This window comes from Oryzias latipes, chromosome 13, assembly GCF_053564925.1.
Source record: "Oryzias latipes strain Hd-rR chromosome 13, Olatipes_Hd-rR_3.1".
Classification (NCBI taxonomy): domain Eukaryota; kingdom Metazoa; phylum Chordata; class Actinopteri; order Beloniformes; family Adrianichthyidae; genus Oryzias; species Oryzias latipes.
In genome coordinates this window covers 35,498,650-35,521,672 of record NC_136249.1, presented here as the reverse complement: position 1 = coordinate 35,521,672, position 23,023 = coordinate 35,498,650, and the positions used below count along the sequence as shown (strand labels likewise).

General features: G+C 46.7%; 2 protein-coding genes across 4 annotated transcripts; one reads left to right on the top strand and one right to left on the bottom strand.

The window, feature by feature from the left end:
- Nucleotides 1-310: 310 nt before the first annotated feature.
- clip3 (CAP-GLY domain containing linker protein 3) lies at nucleotides 311-17,047 on the top strand. Of its 2 annotated transcripts, none has more exons than XM_023962034.2 (14): nucleotides 311-445; nucleotides 6,895-7,272; nucleotides 8,807-8,946; nucleotides 9,883-9,976; nucleotides 10,591-10,752; nucleotides 10,853-10,971; nucleotides 11,114-11,350; nucleotides 12,846-12,981; nucleotides 13,095-13,244; nucleotides 13,335-13,466; nucleotides 13,593-13,716; nucleotides 13,934-13,998; nucleotides 14,472-14,544; nucleotides 15,176-17,047. In XM_023962034.2, exons 2-14 carry the CDS (start codon nucleotides 6,918-6,920, stop codon nucleotides 15,228-15,230), a joined length of 1,842 nt encoding a protein of 613 aa, XP_023817802.1. In that variant the 5' UTR covers nucleotides 311-445; nucleotides 6,895-6,917; the 3' UTR covers nucleotides 15,231-17,047. The 2 variants fall into 2 exon arrangements, with proteins under 2 accessions (XP_023817802.1, XP_078785903.1); XM_078929777.1 differs by lacking the exon at nucleotides 311-445 and adding an exon at nucleotides 5,357-5,895.
- Nucleotides 17,048-17,698: 651 nt separating this feature from the next.
- Nucleotides 17,699-19,837, bottom strand: dharma. 2 transcript variants are annotated; one of them, XM_020707988.3, is made up of 3 exons: nucleotides 19,276-19,837; nucleotides 19,016-19,194; nucleotides 17,699-18,403 (listed from the first exon to the last, which is right to left on the bottom strand). In XM_020707988.3, exons 1-3 carry the CDS (start codon nucleotides 19,571-19,573, stop codon nucleotides 18,308-18,310), a joined length of 573 nt encoding a protein of 190 aa, XP_020563647.1. In that variant the 5' UTR covers nucleotides 19,574-19,837; the 3' UTR covers nucleotides 17,699-18,307. The 2 variants fall into 2 exon arrangements, with proteins under 2 accessions (XP_020563647.1, XP_020563646.1); XM_020707987.3 differs by having other exon boundaries at nucleotides 17,699-19,194.
- Between the last annotated feature and the right edge of the window lie 3,186 nt (nucleotides 19,838-23,023).

Genomic DNA, 23,023 nt, shown 5'->3' with positions numbered 1-23,023 from the left:
ACTGTGTGTGAAAGTGAAACCCTTTGGAGGTCTGCTTGGTGCCGTGCGTGCATGAATGAAGGTAGAAAACGACCGCAAGAGTACATTTCAAAATAAAACAGAAGTGATGTAAGAGGCTATACTCTGCGGTTGGTAAAATGTATTTGTGCTGTTGTCTGTGTGGGTTTATCTATAAACCGGGTTCTTGGTGAGATCTCATGAAAATTATTTTTTTTTTACATGAATGGATAAGATAGAATACCCCCCCCCCCCCCTAACAAAGACAGAAACAGTTTAGAGACTAATTCTAAACGTGGGAGAAAAGTAGTACTTTTATTCTGAAAAACTGGTCTGGGGCGGGAGGAAAAGGGGGAAGGGCAGCGCGGGGGCATCATTGTGCGTTTCGCTGCGGAACAGACAGACAGACGCGCATCTTCCTCACCAGCGGACAGCGGCTTGTTTTCAGGTAAACACCCCCCGCGCGCTCTGATCTTCACCCATAATCCCCATCTTCATCACTGACCGTTATCATCCTCATCAATAACCTTCATCACATGATCGGTGTGCGGATGAAGATGGTGAGGATGAGGAGGGTTGGGAATGGCCCTGAATCCAGCCTCAGCATTCATCTGATCCCTGCTGGTTCTGGTTCTGACGTGACTGGTTCTGGTTCTGACGTGACTGGTTCCGGTTCTAACGGGCCCGCTGCATGCATGCGCAGTCGTGCAGGTACCTGCGTGTGCGCGCGCGCCCTCATTGTTTGGGGCGTTTTTATTTCCCGTTTGCGCACATGATCGACGGAACCGCGAACGGAGGGTTCGGTTCGTTCTGCAGACCCTTGTTTCCAGGCGGTTCTGGGCGGGTTGTTTGTGTCGGAGCTTCGGTCTGATGTAAGATGGAGGCTGATGGAGGAGGAGGAGGAGGAGGAGGAGGAGGAGGAGGCTGCCATGGCGCCTCGCCTCCCTGCTGCTCCTGCATCCTCCTGAAAACAGCAGAACTGTTCTGATGGAGGAGAATCTCGGTCCGGTTCTCTGTGAGGACCAGAGATTCTCCTCGGAGAACATTCCAGACAAGGTCACGGAGAGGAGCGCGTGAGCTCCCTCCTGAAGGAGGACGCGCGCAGAGCACGCGCTCCTCCTCATCTCAGCACAAATCCATCAAAACATTTGATCTTTTTAAACTTCCCATCAAATTAAGTCAAAAGAGAATTTTCTCTGTTTTGATTCATGGTGGCAGATTCATGTTTTAGTCATTTATCACATTCATGACTTTGTTTTTTTAAATAAAAAAACTGGAGCTGTGAGGAGAGAAACCGCAGTGCAATCTGGGAAAAATGTCACATTTTCACGTCTCCTGTTGTGTTTTCTCATTCGGTGCAGTGAAGGATGAAAGCCCAATTTAAAGAAAACGTCAAATTACTGTTAGAGTGGCGCCCATCCTTTCAAAATACTACTCGACTTTTCAAAATAAAATGGGAAAACTATGCTAAGGAAAAAACGTTTTTCATGAATCAAAGTGGTTGAAGGTCAGTGAATTTGACCTGGAAAAGAGTGAAAGTTTGTTCTCGGTCACCTGCAGGCGTGAGCCAAATGATCTCTGGGCTGAAGTCACATGATCTGCAGACACGCCTGCAGGTTTTCCCCCTCAGATCTGATGGAAATGAATTTTACCGTCAGTCGGACGGAACCAGAACCACGTTTCTATGAAAATGTCAGACGAATCCGGAGGATTTTAAACACTGAAATGTCAAACTGTCCTTTGGGTCAGAGGGTCCTCCTCTGAAGGAGGAGTGGGGGTCCTGGATCTAAGGTGGGGGTCCTGGATCTAAGGTGGAGGTCCTGGATCTAAGGTGAAGTCCTGGATCTAAGGTGGGGTCCTGGATCTAAGGTGGGGTCCTGGATCTAAGGTGGGGTCCTGGATCTAAGGTGGGGTCCTGGATCTAAGGTGGAGGTCCTGAATCTATGGTGGGGGTCCTGGATCTAAGGTGGGGTCCTGGATCTAAGGTGGGGTCCTGGATCTAAGGTGGGGTCCTGGATCTAAGGTGGGGTCCTGGATCTAAAGTGGGGTCCTGGATCTAAGGTGGGGTCCTGGATGTAAGATGGGGTGCTGGATCTAAGGTGGGGTCCTGGATCTAAGGTGGGGGTCCTGGATCTAAGGTGGGGTCCTGGATCTATGGTGGAGGTCCTGAATCTAAGGTGGGGTCCTGGATCTAAGGTGGAGGTCCTGAATCTATGGTGGGGGTCCTGGATCTAAGGTGGGGTCCTGGATCTAAGGTGGGGTCCTGGATGTAAGGTGGGGTCCTGGATCTAAGGTGGGGTCCTGAATCTAAGGTGGGGTCCTGGATCTAAGGTGGAGGTCCTGAATCTATGGTGGGTGTCCTGGATCTAAGGTGGGGTCCTGGATCTAAGGTGGGGTCCTGGATCTAAGGTGGGGTCCTGGATGTAAGGTGGGGTCCTGGATCTAAGGTGGGGTCCTGGATCTAAAGTGGGGTCCTGGATCTAAGGTGGGGTCCTGGATGTAAGATGGGGTGCTGGATCTAAGGTGGGGTCCTGGATCTAAGGTGGGGGTCCTGGATCTAAGGTGGGGTCCTGGATCTAAGGTGGGGGTCCTGGATCTAAGGTGGAGGTCCTGGATCTAAGGTGAAGTCCTGGATCTAAGGTGGGGTCCTGGATCTAAGGTGGGGGTCCTGGATCTATGGTGGAGGTCCTGAATCTAAGGTGGGGTCCTGGATCTAAGGTGAGGTCCTGGATCTAAGGTGGGGTCCTGGATCTATGGTGGAGGTCCTGAATCTATGGTGGGGGTCCTGGATTTAATGTGGGGTGCTGGATCTAAGGTGGGGTCCTGGATGTAAGGTGGGGTCCTGGATGTAAGGTGGGGTCCTGGATCTAAAGTGGGGTCCTGGATCTAAAGTGGGGTCCTGGATGTAAGGTGGGGTCCTGGATCTAAGGTGGGGGTCCTGGATCTAAGGTGGAGGTCCTGGATCTAAGGTGAGGTCCTGGATCTAAGGTGGGGTCCTGGATCTAAGGTGAGGTCCTGGACCTAAGGTTGGGTCCTGGATCTAAGGTGGGGGTCCTGGATCTATGGTGGAGGTCCTGAATCTAAGGTGGGGTCCTGGATCTAAGGTGAGGTCCTGGATGTAAGGTGGGGTCCTGGATCTAAGGTGGGGTCCTGGATCTAAGGTGGGGTCCTGGATCTAAGGTGAGGTCCTGGACCTAAGGTGGGGTGCTGGATCTAAGGTGGGGTCCTGGATCTAAGGTGGGGTCCTGGATCTAAAGTGGGGTCCTGGATGTAAGGTGGGGTCCTGGATCTAAGGTGGGGGTCCTGGATCTAAGGTGGAGGTCCTGGATCTAAGGTGAGGTCCTGGATCTAAGGTGGGGTCCTGGATCTAAGGTGAGGTCCTGGACCTAAGGTTGGGTCCTGGATCTAAGGTGGGGGTCCTGGATCTATGGTGGAGGTCCTGAATCTAAGGTGGGGTCCTGGATCTAAGGTGAGGTCCTGGATGTAAGGTGGGGTCCTGGATCTAAGGTGGGGTCCTGGATCTAAGGTGGGGTCCTGGATCTAAGGTGGGGTCCTGGATGTAAGGTGGGGTCCTGGATCTAAGGTGGGGTCCTGGATCTAAGGTGGAGGTCCTGAATCTATGGTGGGGGTCCTGGATCTAAGGTGGGGTCCTGGATCTAAGGTGGGGTCCTGGATCTAAGGTGGAGGTCCTGAATCTATGGTGGGGGTCCTGGATCTAAGGTGGGGTCCTGGATCTAAGGTGGGGTCCTGGATCTAAGGTGGGGTCCTGGATCTAAGGTGGGGGTCCTGGATCTAAGGTGGGGTCCTGGATCTAAGGTGGGGGTCCTGGATCTAAGGTGGAGGTCCTGGATCTAAGGTGAAGTCCTGGATCTATGGTGGAGGTCCTGAATCTATGGTGGGGGTCCTGGATTTAAGGTGGGGTCCTGGATCTAAGGTGGGGTCCTGGATGTAAGATGGGGTGCTGGATCTAAGGTGGGGTCCTGGATCTAAGGTGGGGTCCTGGATCTAAGGTGGGGTCCTGGATCTAAGGTGGGGGTCCTGGATCTAAGGTGGGGTCCTGGATCTAAGGTGGGGTCCTGGATCTAGGGTGGGGTCCTGGATGTAAGGTGGGGTCCTGCATCCTTTTGGGTTTTGTTGTGGTCCTGAATGTCCAAATATCTGGGGTTCCTGATGAGAAGATGCCCCCTCCTGGCAGATGTCTCATTAAACCCTCAGATGGTTCAGCCCAACATCTTTACAGATCACTGAAGAATCAGTCAGCTGGGATAGGCTCCAGCATCCCCGTCACCTCACAGGCGTTAGGTCAGTTTGGAAGATGGAAGCATAGAAATACAAACAGTTACTAAAAATGTTCTGATGGATTATTGATGTTTAAAAAAAGCCTCAACTCTCATTTGTTGATCATGATTGATTACAATTTAATGCAGCAATCTGGAGTTTAATGATTCTTTTGATGCACAGAAATAAAGCTGAGACTTCTGGGAGGTAGACATGTTGATTTGGGTCTAAAAAAAGGAACACAAAGATGTCAGGTCACATGACCACAGCAGGAGGAAGACCCCCTCCTCCATCGCTGACTCATCCCTCGTGTTGCATAATATCGTCGTGGATGAGTTCAGTTTTTGTGGCGGTTCGGATGCAGCCAAACTCCCCCCCCAGACTGTTGAGGATCCTGATTAAAGGCAAACGGCGCCAGACTTTCAGTGGATCTGTGTCAAAAAAGATGAGCTGCTGAAAGTCGTTTAGAGTGATATGAGAAAGTTTGGGCCCCCCCCCGATCATTTTCCAGATTTTTCTTCATAAATCATTGTTTGTTCTGATCATCAATTTCAGTTAAATCTATCATCTAGCAGATGAACACAGTGATATTTGAGAAGTGAGTGAAGTTTATTGGATTTAAAGAAACTGCTAAAATTACTAAAACAACCCCTTGTTCTGTCCACATAACTCCATTTTAGTTTCATCAGTCCACAGCACCTTATTCCAAAATGAAGCTGGTTTATCCAGATGTGCTTCAGCAAACCTCACATGACTCTGTTTGTGGCAGAAAAGGTTTCTACTGCATTTCTCTTCCATACAGCATCTCCTTGTGCAAAGTGCACTGAATGGTTGAACGATGCACAGTGACACCATCTGCAGCCAGATCACACTGTAGGTCTTTGGAGCTGCTCTGTGGGTTGACTTTGATTGTTCTCACCATCCTCTGCCTATCTGAGATGTTTCTGGTCCGGCCACTCCGGGCCTTTGCTTGAACTTTTCCTGTGGTCTTCCATGTTCTCACTATATTCCTCACAGTGGAAATCTCTGAGCAAACTTTTTGGAACCTTCACCTAAACTATGATGATGAACAATCTTTGTTTTCAGCTCATCTGACAGCTGTTTGGATGTTCCCATGTTGACATTCTACAGAGAAGATGCAATGAGGAGAAAAACTTGCTCTTGGCCACCTTGTGCTATCTTAGTATGGCGTACTTGCATCAGGCCAGCGAGATAGAGGGGCACCGAAAAAGAGATACAAAGACTCTCTCAAGAAATCCCTTGGTGCTTGCAACATCGACCATCGTCAGTGGTCTACTCTGGCAAAAGGTAGTGACACCTGGCGCCAATACATCAAAGACGCTGTCTCCTCTTTTGAAGACAATCGGCGGACGAGTCTAAAAGACAATGACAAAGGAGAATAGCCGGCCTTACGACTGCACTGAATCCAGAACAGACTTTCACCTGCAGCCTTTGCCGCAGGGTCTGCCTTTCCCACATTGGATTGTTCAGCCACGAGCGAGCTTGTAGACGACGTGGACAGCCCTCTTCATAATCTTCGTCTACGAAACCTCGCCATGATGATGATGATCTTAGATGTCCCCATCCTTCCATTGAGGTGTTCTTCCTACCATGACAAAGGTGGATAAAGGTGGAAAGATTTCATGTAATCCATGGACACCAGTGAAGATCACAAATCATTGAAGAAAAAAGGTTCAGAGCTCTGTCTAGTGGGTCTAGATGACCCAACTCCCAACGTTAAAGTGCCTGTATGTAGGTCAAGGGTCAATGATCTTATGAAACAAATTTTGTGTTCCAATAATTATTGCTAAAGGAAGTCAAATCAATAAAACAACAGGGGGGGGCACATTTACCCACCTGCCTATTTTTGTTTAAGTACTTATAGCAAAGTTTCTTTAAATCCAATAAACTTCATTCATTTCTCAAATATCACTGTGTTCATCTGCTGTATGATAGATTTAACTGAAATTGATGATCACAACAACCAATGATTTATCAAGAAAAATCTGGAAAATGATCAGGGGGGGGGCAGACTTTCTCATATCACTGTCACTGTTTCACCACATGCATACGTTTTGGTCGTTTCACCCGTGGGATTACAGATTACTGTTGTTTACAGTAATCTGTAATCCAAACTTTCATGCCCCAACTTTCATTTGAATCCCGTTGAGACTTAAATGAGTCAAAACCAAAACCCAGACTGAAAGCTCAGAATAATCCAGATTACAGATGAACCCACAAATTCTGACCGCAGTGTCCAGAAATTCTGAGATGAAATGAGCGTCTGGAGGTTTCTGTTTACCCCCCCCCGTCTCCTCTCGGGTCTGGAGATGGACGGATTCTCAGCGTCTGCTCGGTTTACCGAAAGGGGACGTTCTCCTGATCCAGTCGGACCTGTTGACGCTGAAGACTGACAGGCGAGGCTTTCAGATGCCGCTGCTGTCGGCTGGAGGCCGTCGCTCAACCTCATCAGCACACAATCACACACACACAATCACACACACACACACACGCGCACACACACACAGATGCTAGAAACCAAACGTGGGGGGGCACCAGCCTCATGAATGGAGTTTTCTCTGCACAAATGTTTGACTCTGAACTTTTCCTTTATGACAGGCCCAGCTGCAACAGCTCTGACTATGACAAAAGAGGAGAACCTGGAGGTGCAGGAGAAGGAGAGGCACGACCACGAGGAGCAGGAGGAGGGAAGGACCCAGAAGGAGGAGGAGGAGGCTCTGACGGAGGAGGAGGAGGAGGAAGAATATGAGTTAGAAGAAGAGAGGGAGGAGCAGGAGAAAGCTGAGGTGGACAAAGATGAGGGGGATGAACAGGAAGAGGAGCGGGAGGAAGAGGAGGAGGAGGAGGAGGAGGCGCCTCCTGCTGAGCAGGAGCCTGAGCCGCCGTCCATAACTGAGTTCCAGAGTCCGGTCCATGAGCCCCGGCGCCGAGCCATGGTGCATCCATCTGCGCAAGCACCACTGCCGAAGGACTACGGTACGTCATTCCACCTTAAAACTCACTTTTCAGCTCATCTGAAAGAGGAACCAATCCACATCTATAGTAATACCCCCTTAAATTGACAGGGAGACTACATTTGTTTAAGGGCATATATTCTACTATTCTTAAGTCTTTCAGAGTAAACTATAACCATATATATAATAATATATTACCTTTGATACACTAATGAATTATTAGTTTTTAATATGACTTGTTTTTACAGTTTATTTTTTTAGAAGTAGGACAACTCAATCTCTGAGGCCACGCCTTTCGTTCCTTGTGGGTGCCGCCCATTTTATGACATCATCCTAGAGTTGTTTGTTTTTTCCCACGAAAAAAACAACTTTGACAAAGATGGATGTGAATATTGTTCATAGAAAAGTAAAATGTCTAGCTGATCACCGCTAGCTCCACAGAGAAAGTGGGTGTGTCTTAGTCTGGGGGCGGGGCTGGCAGCACAGACTCTTCCTGGAAGGGGCGGTTCCTCACTTTGTGATGTCACTATGAGAAGACCCGCTCGTTTTTGTGGGTTGGGAGGGGCTAGAGGAATACTAGAGGAATACTCGGAGATGTGTGAATGCATTAAAAAAACACTTTGGGATTGTTTTATGTGAGGAATGAACATTATGATACATTGAAAAGCCCAAAAAGTTGATTTAGCTTAATATAGACCCTTTAAAGGTGCAGCCAGTCCAAAACTATTAAAGCTAAGAAAGCTCCATACAATTTTTTTCATTATTCTACCTTAAATTCCCCCTTGTTGTTTGAACGGCGTGTGTTTCACCTTTAAAAAAATATCCTTTAATTCTGAACACATTAGCTGTGGTGTTTACAGATGAAATGTCTCCGTAACGTATCACAAGAAAATTGTGACTGGACTGACCTAATTTGGGCGGCGCCAGAAGGTGACGTCTCCAATGTTCAGGTCTGGTGAAGGAGACGGCCATACCGCCTTAAACAGCAGCTGCAGGGGATCAGAGATGGGGATGTGGGGAAGCTGCTGGGGGGCTGCTCCCTCATTGGTATTCAGCAGAGCCGCTGCCCCAGTTTCCACAGAGGTCCGAGGACACAAAGCTGCTTTCATGCAGCGCCTCCCATCAGCTGCTGCTCGTCTTCCAGATCCTTCCACTCATAAAACCCATTTTCAGAGAAAAGAGTTTCAACAAAAGTCATCTCTTTTACAGTTTTACACAATAAAAACATCCAAGCAAATATATTAGAAAGACTGGTTAGTTCTGAAGGAACTTCTCCTTGTGACTCCTCACCTCTTTTGATTCTTCTCTGCCTTTGGAGTCAATCTGGTTCAGAGGCTCAGAGAGGAGAAGCAGCCTTTTCTTCATGAGGCTGTTTGTGCTGCAGCTTCTGACTTCTATATTTGATAGTTTGTGGAGACGGTCATCCTCATGAGTCGGTGAAATAGAACCCGCCTCAGATCTGCTGTGCTGGCAGAAGTCAGACCGACCTTCTGATCTGATGACGGCTTCACCGCCTGGAACCGTCTCTGACTTGTTCTGGACCTGTCTTTCTCCAGCCTTCACCTTCTTTGACCCAAACGACCCGGCCTGTTTAGAGATCCTCATGGACCCTCGGACCACCATTCCAGAACTGTTCGCCATCGTCCGCCAGTGGGTTCCTCAAGTCCAACACAAAATCGACATTATCGGCAAAGAGGTGAGAACACGCAGGTGTTTAGTGACGGGCAGGTCCACTCAGAGAACAAACAGGGGGTCGTCTGAAGAACTCCTCAATGGTTCTGCCTCCTCAGTCCGATCACTCAAGGCTGTAACAAAAAGATCCAATACATGTCATTGTTCACCTTTTGGCGTATCCCTTCAGGGGTCGACACAGCAGATCAGCTTTCACTGATTGACACAGGTGCCCTTTCGTGACTCAACTCTGTATTTTATCAGGCCAAGGGACCGCCACAGGGGGACCCAGACTTGCCCCCCTTGTGGCTACATAGTTAGCCATGGAGGGTGTTGCCCAAGGACCCAGACTGGATGAAGCTCATAGCTCCCCCCCTGGGAATCAGACCCTGATTTTCCATGTGTCAGTCCCACACGAGGCCAACTGAGGCCTCCAGCAGCTAGAAAAAAAGATTCATCACATGTTGCCTGTGTTTTTTTAAAAATCAAAGCAGCTCGAGGTCAAGCAGTTTGACAGACGTCAGCTGTAGACGTTTTCAGAGACGTCACCAAGCCGCTCTATGGGCAGAACGTTCTCTGACCGTGGGATTCTCTGATCTCCATCAGTGACGTGAGAGGGACAGTGAGACATTACTGTTGGGTCTCATTGTGGGGTTAATTCACTCTGGAGGAGGAAAGCCCATTAGTCACAAACAGAACCAAAGATGGACCTTGAGTTTCAGATGTGAAACTGTAGGAAGACCCTGTGTCCCACCACCATAAACGGTTCTATAAACTGTTTGCTTCTTGTCAAGCAGCATTTGAGTTCCTGGAATTACACTCAGCAGCAGAAACATCAGCGTTGGTTCAAACAGTCCACGTTTCTGGATCATCCCTTAACAGCATTGATCGAAGTGTTTAGTACCGGAGGAACAATAGAAAGACTTGTTGACTTCCAAACACTGATCTGCTTGTCTCTTAGATCCTGAAACGAGGTTGTCACGTGAACGACCGCGACGGTTTGACCGACATGACGCTGCTTCACTACAGCTGTAAAGCTGGAGCTCATGGAGTCGGTGAGTGACTTCTTCATTGTTTTTGTCAGCCTGAAAACAACCGTTTTGAACGAAATGGTATCTTCAAGAATTCTGATTCTGTTCAAATCAAAGAATCCCTTCAAGCACTGAGGTCATTATAAATATGAAAGTAAATTTAAGAAATTGTTTAAAAATGACTGAAGTTGTCAAAAGAGACAGCAAAGCAAAAAAAGAAAAAGGGCACAACCTAAACAGAGGTGGTAGTATTTTGGTAAAGCAAATTTCTGACCACAATCTGGTCTTTAAAGGGTAAAAGTTGGTTATTGTCTAATGACATGATGACTGCCGAGTCTGGGATTCAATGACAGCTGAGCACAGACAAAAACAAACCAAAAAAGATAAAAAAAAGTCGTATTCATGCGACTTTGGCTTCTGTTGTTTCTTTTTAAACCTCCAAAGACATGTAACTATTCAAATCATTTTAGTCTTCATGCCACCTAACAACATTTTTAGTCTGTTATCAGTTCTTCATATAGTTACAAGCACATGACCAATTTGTCTTTGAGGATCTGGTTGTAAGAAGTGGTTCTGGTTCCACATTCCTGCTGGTTTTCTCTCCATTTGCCTCTGAGTTTAGCCCTCTTTGTGTGCAGGTGACCCGGCGGCAGCGCTGCGTCTCTCCGCTCAGCTGATCTCCCTGGGCGCTGATGTGAGTCTGAGGAGTCGCTGGACCAACATGAACGCCCTGCACTACGCTGCGTACTTTGATGTGCCGGAGCTCATCCGTGTTCTGCTGAAAGCAGCTAAACCCAGAGGTTTGCCCGACACCCCTCCCACAACTGTAGTTAGCAAGAAATCAGTCATTGATAGAGAAAAGCGGGCGAGCCTCCTCCTCTTCTTCCACGTGTCCCACAGTGCTGAACTCCACATGCAGTGACTTCCACCATGGAACTGCTCTGCACATCGCTGCCTGCAACCTCTGCCTGGGTTCCGTCAAATGTCTGCTGGAACATGGAGCTAATCCCACCGTTCGGGTAAGACCATCTTTTTTCCAACAAAACATGTACAAGAATCAAGGTCAGGACATGGGTCCTCAACTGAAACCCTGATGTCCCAATCAGATTCCACTGTGAGATGAAAATCAAAAGTCAAGACCTTCTTGTTTTACTTGTTCAGAACGATAAAGGTCAGGTTCCGGCAGAGGTAGTTCCAGACCCGATGGACATGAGCCTGGACAAGGCTGAGGCGGCCATGGCGGCCAAAGAGCTGAAGCAGCTGCTGCTGGATGCCGTCCCGCTCAGCTGCAACCTTCCCAGAGCTACGCTCCTCAACTACGACAACATCCCGGGAAACCTGATGCTAGTCTCTTTGGGGCTAAAGCTGGGAGACCGTGTGGTGCTGGACGACAATAAGGTACATTTTGACAAATGTATTCAAAAACAGGTGGTTTTGTTCCAGTTTGAGGGTTTAAACATAATGGACATTCCAGACCAGAGCTGGTTCCACAGAAGACAGGGGGAAATCGATGCCAACCAAAGTGTGTGTTATGTTGGTGCATTAATCATAACACACACTTTCATTTAATCAAGGCAGAAAGCCTTGAGTCACCTTTAGAGCCTTTACGAGGTGCCTTTAGTTTCAGGGACTCCTTATGGGTTTAAAGGTAAAGGCAGATGTCATCAACAAAGAAACTGACATAAAATGCCAAGAATAAATCTGAACCAACTACAGAGCCCTGTGAAACATCAAGGAGAGAGAAATGAACAAAATCTTCAACACTCTGATCTGGATGCTACCCCCCCCCCCCCCCACTTAAATTACTCTAAAACCAGATCTTAAGATATGAAGTCAAATATTCTAAAAAATGAAAGGTTTTCCGATGCGGACATATTTTTCACTTATCAACAAATCTAATTTAAGGAACAGAATTCGGTACAGAGCCGTGTTTGCTCTAAAAATCATCATCTTCACATTTCAAGAAGTCGTTGACTTGTTCCATTAGTCTCTGAAGTACAGAAGTAAACATAAATTAAACACAGAAGATATTTTTTTACTTTGTTGAGTCAGTTTTTGCAGTGGATCCTCTACAGCAGTGTTTTTCAACCAGTGTGCGGGAGATGGTCAAGTGCGCCGTGGAGAAATTGCCCTCATTAACTGATCTAAAAACATTTTCCATCTCCAGGAAATCAGCCCTTTGTTCATCCAAACAGGCCCTGATAAAACACTGAGTAGTTAGGAATATGAAAGATCTTAAAATGACTTTTTCTTTGTGTTTATTTAATTCTATAAAATACATTTTGATGAGGTTGACGGTACCGCGATTTAGCTGCAGCTATAACTGTGTAAGGAAAAGTCCCGCCCCTTTAACTGTCTCCGCCAATCATTCTTGAAGACTTAATCACATGTCATCAGTCTGACCAATCAGAAGTGGTTAAAGTCTTCACTTCCTTGTTCTTAATTCTGCTGATAAAGTCGCTCAGTTCTAACAAAAATACCAGCTAGTGCTCGTCTTTAGCTGGTGGTTCATCTTTTAGAAAAAAACAGCCGCAACTTCCTGCTTTTTCTGCCACAATTATCACAAAAATCCACGTGAGATTGCGCGCGGGGGGGGTGCTGTCGATCAATACAGACCATGAATTTTCTTTTTTTTGTTTTTGGGATGCTGGTGTGCCGCGGGATTTTTGTCAGGGTTAAAGTGTGCCGTGGCTCAAAAAAGGTTGAAAAACACTGCTCTACAGAGACCATCATTCAATGGATGATACTCTTCAGTTGTTTTTGGAGCCTGTGATCAGTCTGGTTCCTGTCTGTTCATGGAATTCTGTGTGTATGAACCCTCACAGTCTGAGCGATTCCTCTACTCTCATGATCCAAGAGCTTCAGTCTAACTTCTCCTCCTTCTGTTTCTTAGACGGGATCTCTGAGGTTCTGTGGAACAACTGAGTTTGCCAGTGGTCAGTGGGTCGGGGTGGAGCTGGACGAGCCAGAGGGAAAAAACGACGGCAGTGTTGGCGGTGTGCGTTACTTCATCTGCCCTCCAAAGCTGGGTAAGAGAAGCTTCCAGAATCTGATCTATAGAAGTTACAGGAAGTTCCATCTTTGACAAATGACTGGAGTCAGATTCAGGTTTAACTGCATCTGTGCTTCCCGCCTTTTGCAGGCATTTTCGCTCCTGTTTCAAAGATTTCTAAGGCTGTGGATCAGATGCCATCGTCTGTCACCTCCACCCCCAGAACCCCTCGCATAGACCTGGCTTCACGCCTCGCTGGGAAGACCAAGAAAGAAAAAGAGAAGAAAGAGAAAGAAAGAGGTAACCAGACTCCAAGTCTGGCAAGGCCTCTGAAGGATAGAAGAAGATGCCCGACGCTTGGATGACCCTCATTTTGTTTTGTGCTTTCAGCCCAGAAGAAGAAGTCTTTGGCTGCCAATTTGGATCCAGAGGGAACAAACGTAGAAGTGGGGGATCAGGTCCTGGTGGCCGGTCAGAAGAATGGCATCGTTCGCTTCTATGGGAAAACAGACTTTGCTCCAGGTGTGTTTCCTCTTCTTGACTTTACATCTGTGCTTTTGAAAGATGTCAACTGTGAAAATCATCTTGTGTGAACCAAGTTCTTCTTCAAACAGACAGCTCCAGAGTGACCTGGTTTATCTCCTGCAGGTTACTGGTTTGGCATCGAGCTGGACCAGCCCACAGGCAAACATGACGGCTCTGTGTTTGGAGTGCGCTACTTCAGCTGTCTGCCCAAATATGGAGTGTTTGCTCCACCCTCTCGCGTCCAAAGGTAACACCACCTCCAGAAATCCTGTTTTACTTTGGTTCTTTTCTTCTTCTGTGAGTAAGAAAACTGAGATGATCGGAAGCTCTAAATCACAGAGATTCCTCACCAATCCTTCCCGTTTTCTGTTGGGTTTGAGTTGGCAAGACCAATATTGTATTTCATGAATTCTAAGTTAAAAACCATCCAGGAAATGACTCGGTTCTTTGTTGACGTTTTTCAGAATTGGAGGTCCGAAAGACGGATCACAGAACAACTCCATGGTCAAGAAAGTCCACCAGGTCACCAGTAAGTATCATTTTACTCCAAGGATGCTTCTAATGGCACGTTCAGGTTTGACTTGCATCTCGATTCAAACTCAAAGTCCTCTTGGTTTAGCAGGTGTAAAAGATCACCTGAACCAAAAATTCTAGCAGATGAACGCTGAGAACATAAGTCTGTGTTCTGAAGAAACAGGAATCATGAAGAAGTTTAGAAATGTCTGCTGGGTAGAGGTGGTGCAGTGAGGAGCTGCAGGACCTTCTTCATACATGACAGTCAGAGGATAGGAGGGACCAACATCTTTTTTACAATCTGGTCAGAGCTTGTTTTGAAATAACGCCCCCAAATGAGCAGCTACTGGACCTGCAGGTTCTTTTAGTCCGTTTCAGTCTTTGGTTTCTCTTGAAAGCGCTGTGTGAGGAATCAGCTGTAAAAAGAGGCGGGACCAGTCCGGATAGGAGGTTTGGAGTCTAAACCCAGTTTGTGTTAATGTTCTGCAGTGTCTCAGCCCAAGAGGAACTTCAACACAATGCGATCTCCTAAAGACCTGACATCAGAGAACTCCTTATCCAGGTAGGAACCAGATTTAAAGATTGTGATGTGTCCATGCCAGAAACAAGGAAGTGGTTCATATCCCATAAGAGAACCATCTTTGTTTCATTGTTGGGAACATTTGGACTTCCCATCAGTCCAGAAGCTTCTTCTCCCAAACTGCCTCCATACCAAAGAGCGGTTAACGTAGAACAGTCTTCCACAGATCAGATCTAAAGAGCAGCAAGGATTGAAGGAACTTTGAGGGTCACACCAACTCGTGTCGGCCTAAAATGAAAAACAGAGACAAAATGAAACATAGATTAAAAAAACAACAACATAGAATTGTCTGCACTAGAAAGGAGTTTGACAGAATGACAAGCTTGTCCGTGAGAAAATCCTCTTCTTTGGTTCCTCGTTGCTTTGGTCAGTTGTGATAGGAATCTAGCAAACGCTTTGAGGTTCATGTCTTTAATTGATAAACAAAATGATTGGATGAACCACAAAACCTCAAAGACCACAGATGCACAAAGAACCCTTTGAGTCGCCAGATCTTCATCAGGCTGCGCAGACACTCAAATCAGATACTTTTCAGGTTCTGAAGTGTTCACATTGAGACTGGAGGTTTACTCGAGTAAACTCCTGCTTCGCTTCTCTTCCCTTCCTGCTGCAGATTGCTGTTCTGCTGTTGGTTTCCATGGATGCTTCGCGCTGAGATGCAGTCCTAAAGCCGCTCCTCTTCATCCTGTAGCCTTTCTTCAGCCACTCTCCGTCTTTGAAATCTTCAGACTTTCACCGTCGTCAGTCAAACATCTTGTGGTGAAATGCCCCCCCCCGTCCCGTCCCCCGTCCCTCTCAACCCAAATCCTCCTAATTTAGCTGTTCTATAGCAAAATCTATAGTGCCTTGTATCTGATGAAATGTCCTGCATTCCTTTGATGATTGGAGAATCACTTCAAGCTCATTTTTCCCGGAACTCGGCATCTCACGGTTCCTGCTGGTTTGTGTCCTCCTCGTCTCTTTGTTTGAGCAGAACTTCACTTTTGGCTTCAGTAGTTTTTAGCTGAATTGAAATTGTGGCTCAGAACTCTTTGTTTTGTCGCCGTGACTTCAATGGTTGCTGCAAGTTGCAGTTTGCAAAGAGAACCGAGGCCCAGATTTGAGTGCAGAGGAGTGTTTTGGTGCAACTGCAGAAAGTATTGCAGCTGTTCCCGCGTGCTTGTTCCTGTGTTGGACACGTCTGTCCCCTCAGAGGAGCATGAAGGGACCGAACCCCCACGTTCTGTGGCCAGTCGCTTCACCAGTTTCATCCGCGATGGGGAACAGGGTCAGCAGAACTACTTATCAGGTTCTCTGTAAGCAAACTGGATTTTGTGTTAAATGTTTATAGAAAAATTTGTAAAAAACAAAAACAAAAACCACACCGTTAGGTCTGCAACTCATGACTTTTGTTTTAAAGAAATCAGTGAAAGTTTATTGTTTTTCCTGAAACTTAGATCTCTGAAGAGGCATAAGCTAAATATTTGGTTGACCAAAATGCTAAGCCACCCAAAAAGTCCACAGACTGAACCCTCCATCTTCAAACCCTCCATCTTCAAACCCTCCATCTTCAAACCCTCCATCTTCATCCTCCGGTCCTCGTCTGCTGACTTCACGGGACCAAGAAACGTGGCAGAGCTTTGTGTTTTAAGTTAGTTTATCAGCGGGATTCTCTTCAACGGCCCCAGGATCCGATCCAGCCTCATCTGAAGCCATGAAGAGGAAAACTTCATGATCAGTGCCCCCGCCCCTTTTCCCAACACCCAGTCCCGGCGGTTTTATGGTTCCAGCGCTTCAATATAATAAACTGCTTTCTCATTTCTCCTGATTTGAATTGAAAAGATGGAAATCTGGAGACGTTTCAAACTTTAGTCTTCAGAGATCCGGTCCGGTTCAGGGAGGAGGTTTTGAATCCACTCAATGCTTCTCTGTGGAAAATGTGGAGCTTTATCTGCTTTTTGCCACCAGGTGTCACAGTTTCTCGCACTGAACTGAAACTTCTCGTCATGTGTTCTTCGTACCGTGGGTTGTTTCAGGCGCCACAGGTTTGATTTCCGTTGGCTGTGTTCAGGTTCCTGCGTCTTTCCTTCCTTTGAGGCAGCAGCGTTCCTTCCTTCATCTTTCTGAGGAGGACGTTGTGGATGGGGGTGCAAATGCAGCATCCACCCAAACATCTCCCTGATCTGAGAGGAGAAACACTGCCTGAAAGGAACGGAATGAGCAAATCCGCTGGTTTTCTTTTGAAAGGACAGCATAAAGCCTCTATTTTGATAACCTCACTAAGTGTACTTTGAGTTGTGTGGCGTTCTTGTGGCGTGCGTTTCTTTGTGCTCGGTTACGGCCCGCGTCTGTGAGGCGCTTCTCATCTTCAAACGTGTTGGACGTCTGAGTCGGACGCCCTCTTCCCAACATGCAACACTGCATGCTCTCTGTCTGTGACTATCAGCATGGAAATGCTTCTGATGTTAACAACCGTGAATATAATAAAGAATTGGATGTTTTTCTATGTTTTTGTCTGCTGTTTCCCCACAAACAGCCCAGTATCGAGCTCCCTGCCAGCCTCGGTTTGGGCTTTAATTCAGCTTCAGAATGAAAATGCTAATTCACTGGTTGAAAGGCAGAGACTTGGTTTAATCCCATCTTTGTTCCGATTTCTTCTTTGGTTTCATTTTTTAACATTTCATTTTGATTTTGGGAAATGCTGAAACGTTTTTATTCTTTTGTACAGAAACTGGAAAAGGTAGCTACCATGGGCTGATTGGATGATGGGGTTTGTTTTTTGTTATGAAGTGAAACTCTGATCAGAAAAGGTTTTTGGACACTGGAGACGCATTTGAAAAAGTGTCCAAGTCATCAGCTGTTCAGTCACATCTCACAGTTTTCATTCTCGATTTGTTCGTTTCCCGAAGCATTTTATTTTTGTCTCTCTTTTTTCTTGGAACTGTGTTTCAGTTTCTAAAGTGTAGAGTTGTTTTATTTTGATCATTTGTTTTGTGTTTTTTAAATGTGGTTTTGATCTTTCTCGTGTTTTTGCATTGAGTGATTTGCTGATGTGATTTGGACTTTAGGGCCACCGTAGACCGCGGATCCTGTTTCCAGAAAAGTCTGGTGACTTGAAGGAGGTCTGAGGAGAACTCTGGTTTTTCCACACACGTCGTTTCGAAACAGATGAATCTTTATTGTTCCTGAGTCGGCAATCAAAGCCGTTCAGCACAAAGTGAAATGATTGACAGGTTGTGGGAGGAGCTTGTTGCATATCTCTTTAGGTCACGTTTTCAGGTCTGGCTTCCACATCTGCTGACATAAACAGGAAGGAGACGTTCCAGCAGAGAAATCTGCTGAGTCATCGTACATGAAAGCCCCTCCCTATGGTCTCACGTGTTCTGGGTAATCTATTACTGTCAAGCTTTACTCCAGTTAGGATGGGAAAGTGTTCTCCATGAAGTTCTTTGGTCCCAAACACGTTTGCTGTCCAGGGAGACCGGACCTCCTCATGGTCTCCTCCCGGTTTGAGTCCCACATTCTGCAGACCCGCCCAGGTGTTTTTGTCCTGATGTGGACGGACGTTCCCAACCTCGCCCCGATCTGGGTCAGGCTCATCCCAGCGTCTTTGGTCGGCACGTTTATCGTTCAGGCAGGAGAATCCTTCGAGAACTGACTCCCTGCCGAAGTGCTGCTGAGCAGAACTCTGCCAGCTGAGGAGAGAGTCCCTGCGGCAGGACGGCGCCGCGCTGCAGGCGTGCTCGGTTCAGGGCTGGACACCTCCTCACCTGATTGAGGAGATGCTGGAGGGACGTTGAGACCGGACCTTGGAAGCGCTGCGCTGCCTCTTCCTCCGGGCTCTGCGGTTCTTGAACCAGACCTGGAACCAGAGAAGGTTTGGCATCTTCAACAGGAAGGAACGTAATCACACAGGACTACCCCGGACCATGAATAGGACAAGCATCAGTGTGGTCAGGCTCCTCCCACATGTTTGGACACAGAGAGCCTCAGGAGAACAAAAGAAGAGTTTTTGTAGGAGATTGTTGCTTGAATTGGGTTTCCATTGAAGAACATTCTCACGGTAAGCCTCTGACATGCAGAAGCAGGGACCAGAACAGAACCAGCTCCTGGGTTCCTGCTGCTCTGGAACGGGAACTGCAGGAACATCAGGCTGTTTGGTTTTTGGGATGCAGCCTGAACTTCCAGAGGATTGGATTTGATTTTGAAACACGGTTTGGATCACAACCAACTTCAGGGTGGAACCACCCCAAAGGTATCTATAGTATCAGTAGTAGAACCACTTCTAGACTAAGACCCTGATCCTGGCTGGAGGTGGACCACCCCGCCTGGTTGGATCAGGTGATTCCAGCAGGTGTTTCTGGAAAAAGGTAGGCTGGCAGAATTGGGAATCAGGCTTTTCCCGAAGAACTAGCAGAACTCCTGTTTTGGTTCTGATTCTGGAGAAAAGCCAAGAAAAACTCAGAGAACTCACCCTGATGGTCTCCTCGGTCAGCCCCGTGCGCGCGCTCAGCTCAGCGCGTGCCTCCGCGGTGGGGTAGTCGGTGACCTGGAACAGCGCCTCCAGCTGGCGGCTCTGCGCCTCGGTGAAGACAGTGCGCATGCGGGCCTTCTGGCGCGGCTGCTGTGGTTCCTGGCTGTGGTGGGGGGCTTCTGTGAGGGAGGGAGGGGGGTCACATGTTAGATGAACACATGTCGAACATCCATGAAGCTTGCCGGAAGGTGGTACCGGACCTGCGCGGTTCTGAACGAAGTGCTGGAAAAGCGCGCAGCTTGGAATGAATCCAGGGAAGTTCGGATGATGGAGACCGGCTCTGCACGGGCAGAACCGGTCCATGGTGAAGCCCCGATACTGCAGGCAGACCGGCACCGGAACCAGCATTGGGACCGGCGCGGGGGCCCACGGGCAGGGGCCGCCAGGGGTCGGTCTAAGGGGCCCCTCCAGACAGGTGTCCTCCACCTGCGGCCGGGATCCGACTTCCGGGGAGAGGAGGTGCTCGATGCTGAAGTCCGACAGCGCGCGCGCGTCCATGGTCAGAGTGGGAGGTCTCCGGATCCGTCAGGATCCAGATATAAGACCCTCGGGGCCCCCAGGGGCCTCCCGGCGGTAATGTTGCGTCCCGCCTTTGAAGTTCGGCTGTGATTGGTGCTATGATCCTGAAGCTTTGAAGATGATGATGGTGTGACGTGATCTCCATTCACGACGCCACGGACCTCCTGATGGACCTCATCATCTTCGTCATCCTCCTCTTCGCACCTTCAGCTGCAGATTTAGTCTTTGATCTCAGATCTTTTGTTCAAAGACAAACGCCGCTGATGAACTTTGAAGTTCTTTCATCTTCATCCAACAAAGAAGTTTTTCTGCTGGTCAGTTCAGACACATCAATCATCTGTTTACATAATTATGATTCTGTTGTTTTGGTTCAAATAAAACTGTCATCAGAACCAAATGTTTGTTTGTTTGTTTGTTTGTTTGTTTGCATTTGTGAATCCAGACTTGTACCTGTTTGTTGTTTCCTTTGAAGTACTTTGTCTAAATGAAAGTAATCTAAATTATTTCAAGTTAATGTGTTGAAAATTCACAGTAAAGTTTGACATGTTTTGGTAAACAATGTTATACATTTGATAATGTTCTAAAAACAGAATTGGAGCAAATTCATTAACAGAATTATATAATTAACATATATATTGTTTAAATTGAAATATTTTAAATCTAATTGACTTAAACTTCAAACGGAGATCCCCCCCCCCCCCCCCTCGTGATTTAAAAAAAGCTGCAGTGACTCCGTTGGGCCTGTAGGTGTCCTCAGAGTCCTGGAAGTCTGACACCAAATTCAGCTTCAGCTAAAACTGGGACAAAGAAGCTTTGATGTCCAGTTTCGGCTCCTTTGATCGGACGGATCAGAGCAGAAAGTCCGATTGTCTGTGTTTAACATCCGATTAGTTCAGGCTGAAACTGATGGTCAGCCCTTTCATCATCCATGTTTAAATTACACAGGGGGGAAACATGTTCCTCACAGGGAAAAGTCACTTAATTTCTTCATTTAGCCTAACGTCCTATTCATTAAGTAAATCCATGTTAAACCACTTTTGTCCAGATAAAGGCTTTAAAAACTTGGAGCATATTTGAAAAATTCAATCTAATAGTTGAGGATGTTTTCACTTTTTCTTCTTACGTTTGTGATTCATCAGAATTTGCTCCATAATCTTATTTTTTTCTCCTCTTGTTCGACTCCTCCCTGCCAGGTTTTGACTCCATGGATCCATGTTCAGCTTTGTCAATAAAGTTTTGGAGGAAAAGCTGGTGGATGTTCGCTTATTTATCTAATATGCAGTAGAGGATTATGCAAGGCCTGCTGGGAAATGCAGTCGGTAAACAAAGAAGCTGACATAAATTAAACTCAATAATTAAAATGAAATTTCATGACATAAAGATTAGTATATGTTACTGCTATTGTTTTAAAGTGCTGTTTATTATGAATTGCTAAAGTGTTCAGTTAAATCTTCTTGGTTTTATCTTTTGCTCTTTTCCCAAAGCGTTCCCAGTGTGTTTTAATGAGGATGATGCCGTTTTTAGCCAAAATCCAAAAACCTGAGCCGTTTTCTTCCACAGGAAACTGAGAAACATTTTTCATAAGTGAAACCCGGCAGCAGCTGAATCTTCTCTTTCATAAATGTTTACTCTTTTGTTTCTTTTGTTCACATCATAGATATTTTCAAAGCGACAGTCAATCGTCTTAAAGATTCCCTTTTACTGAGTTTTTGAAATATTTTCCATTTCTTTCAGCTCTTTCTTTGTTTGTTCATGAACCTCTGAGCAGTTCTTGGCTGTCCAGACTCTAAACGTCCATGATGATCAGTCAGTGCATTTGAAGAAGAGGAGGATGAAGAGGCCGTTTTGAGCATGGGGATGCTGTGGAGCAGCAGTGGAGATGGAGACCAGAAGCTAGCAGCCTCCTCTGGTGCTCAGCCTGCAGCCTGACTCTGTCTAGACTTCCTTACATAACCTCCTCAGAGTGAATCATCCAGCTGCGGTTTCAGGTTGTGGCCAGCAGGAGGCGGTGCAGACAGAGCACTGCTGCTGGGAAGGTTATGTAACCTCCCTGACCCCTCCCTCATCTTCTTCATCGTTGAGACATCTTCAGCGCCATCAGAATGTGCAGGCTTGTTTCCGGTCAGCTCTGAGAAAACAAGCGGATCTTTCTGCTCTTCATCTCCCCGAGCGTCAGCAGACAGCCATGAGACACCTGTCTGACCTTCATCTGAGGCTGAGGAAGGTCTCTGGATGGTCTTCATCTTCTCCTCTAGCCTTCAGGTCCTCTCAAAGCTGAAGAAGAGGATGCGAGTCTCCGTGAAACCTCTCAGCGCTGAAATCTCAACACTCCAGGATGATGTGGCAGAAGCAAAAACAGCTTCAAATACAGGAATTCATCCAAAGAAGAGAAAGTTTATGGGATGGAAAGATGTCCATGACTCTGTCAGACAAATGTTTTAACCAGAAAAGAGAATAAATGAGCTGATGGAGACCAGCAGAACACATAAAGACACTTTAAACATAGGGCTGCAGCTCTGACTGTGGAACAGAGTTTCAGTGGATTCAGTGGATCTAAACAGGAGAAACCCTCACTGCTGTTTTCCTCACGATGTCCGATTCAGTGGATCTCCATCGATGCCCGCTCACATCTTTGAGATTTTACATAAAATTAGGATTTAATCCCCCCTGAATCTGTCATTGTTCATCGCTTTGATGCTGCAGAAGACATTTTGACTTCAGCACAGCTGATCTTACAACCAATCAGTGTCTCCCCCCTACTGCCCCTGCCCCCCTGCTCAGAGCTGCACTTGACAAATTCATGAATTTACTTTTTTCTGTTGGTTTTATCTCCATAGCAACCATTTCATGTTGTGATCTTCTGGAGGTAACAAACAGGTCCATGTCATTTTTAGAAAAATCGGCAAAAGTAAATTTTTGGATTTCCTTAGCAACAGAGGTTTTTTGTTGACCACGCCCAGATTTCTAATATGTTCATTTCATGTGTTATATCGTTTTGTTCAGCTTCAGGCAACAACTTGTGTATTACATTTCCTCAATAACCTGCTAAAAATGTGCGAGCAACATACAAAAGCCATTTATACAAGATCGCCATGGTAACAGCGTCTCTACAAACTTCTAATGCCACTATTATTCCCAATAAGCTTCCCAAAGAGGCTCAAGGAGTTAGGATGCGATAGATGGAAATCCCAAGGAGGAGTTTAAATTTGTAGAAGGTAGTCGACAAAAGAGGTCATTTATTCTGGAAAACTCCAGATGGCGGCCTCTCCCTAAGGTCAAAGGTCAATGAAACTGACGTTGTGGTTGTAGGCTCAACCTGGTGGCGTTTGTGTGAAAGTTCGTGAAGATCGCTCGAGCAGAAGTTTTTTATTTTCCCACATTGTGGAAAAATGTCAAAATCATTTCAAAAATGGCCGCCAAGCTGTAGTC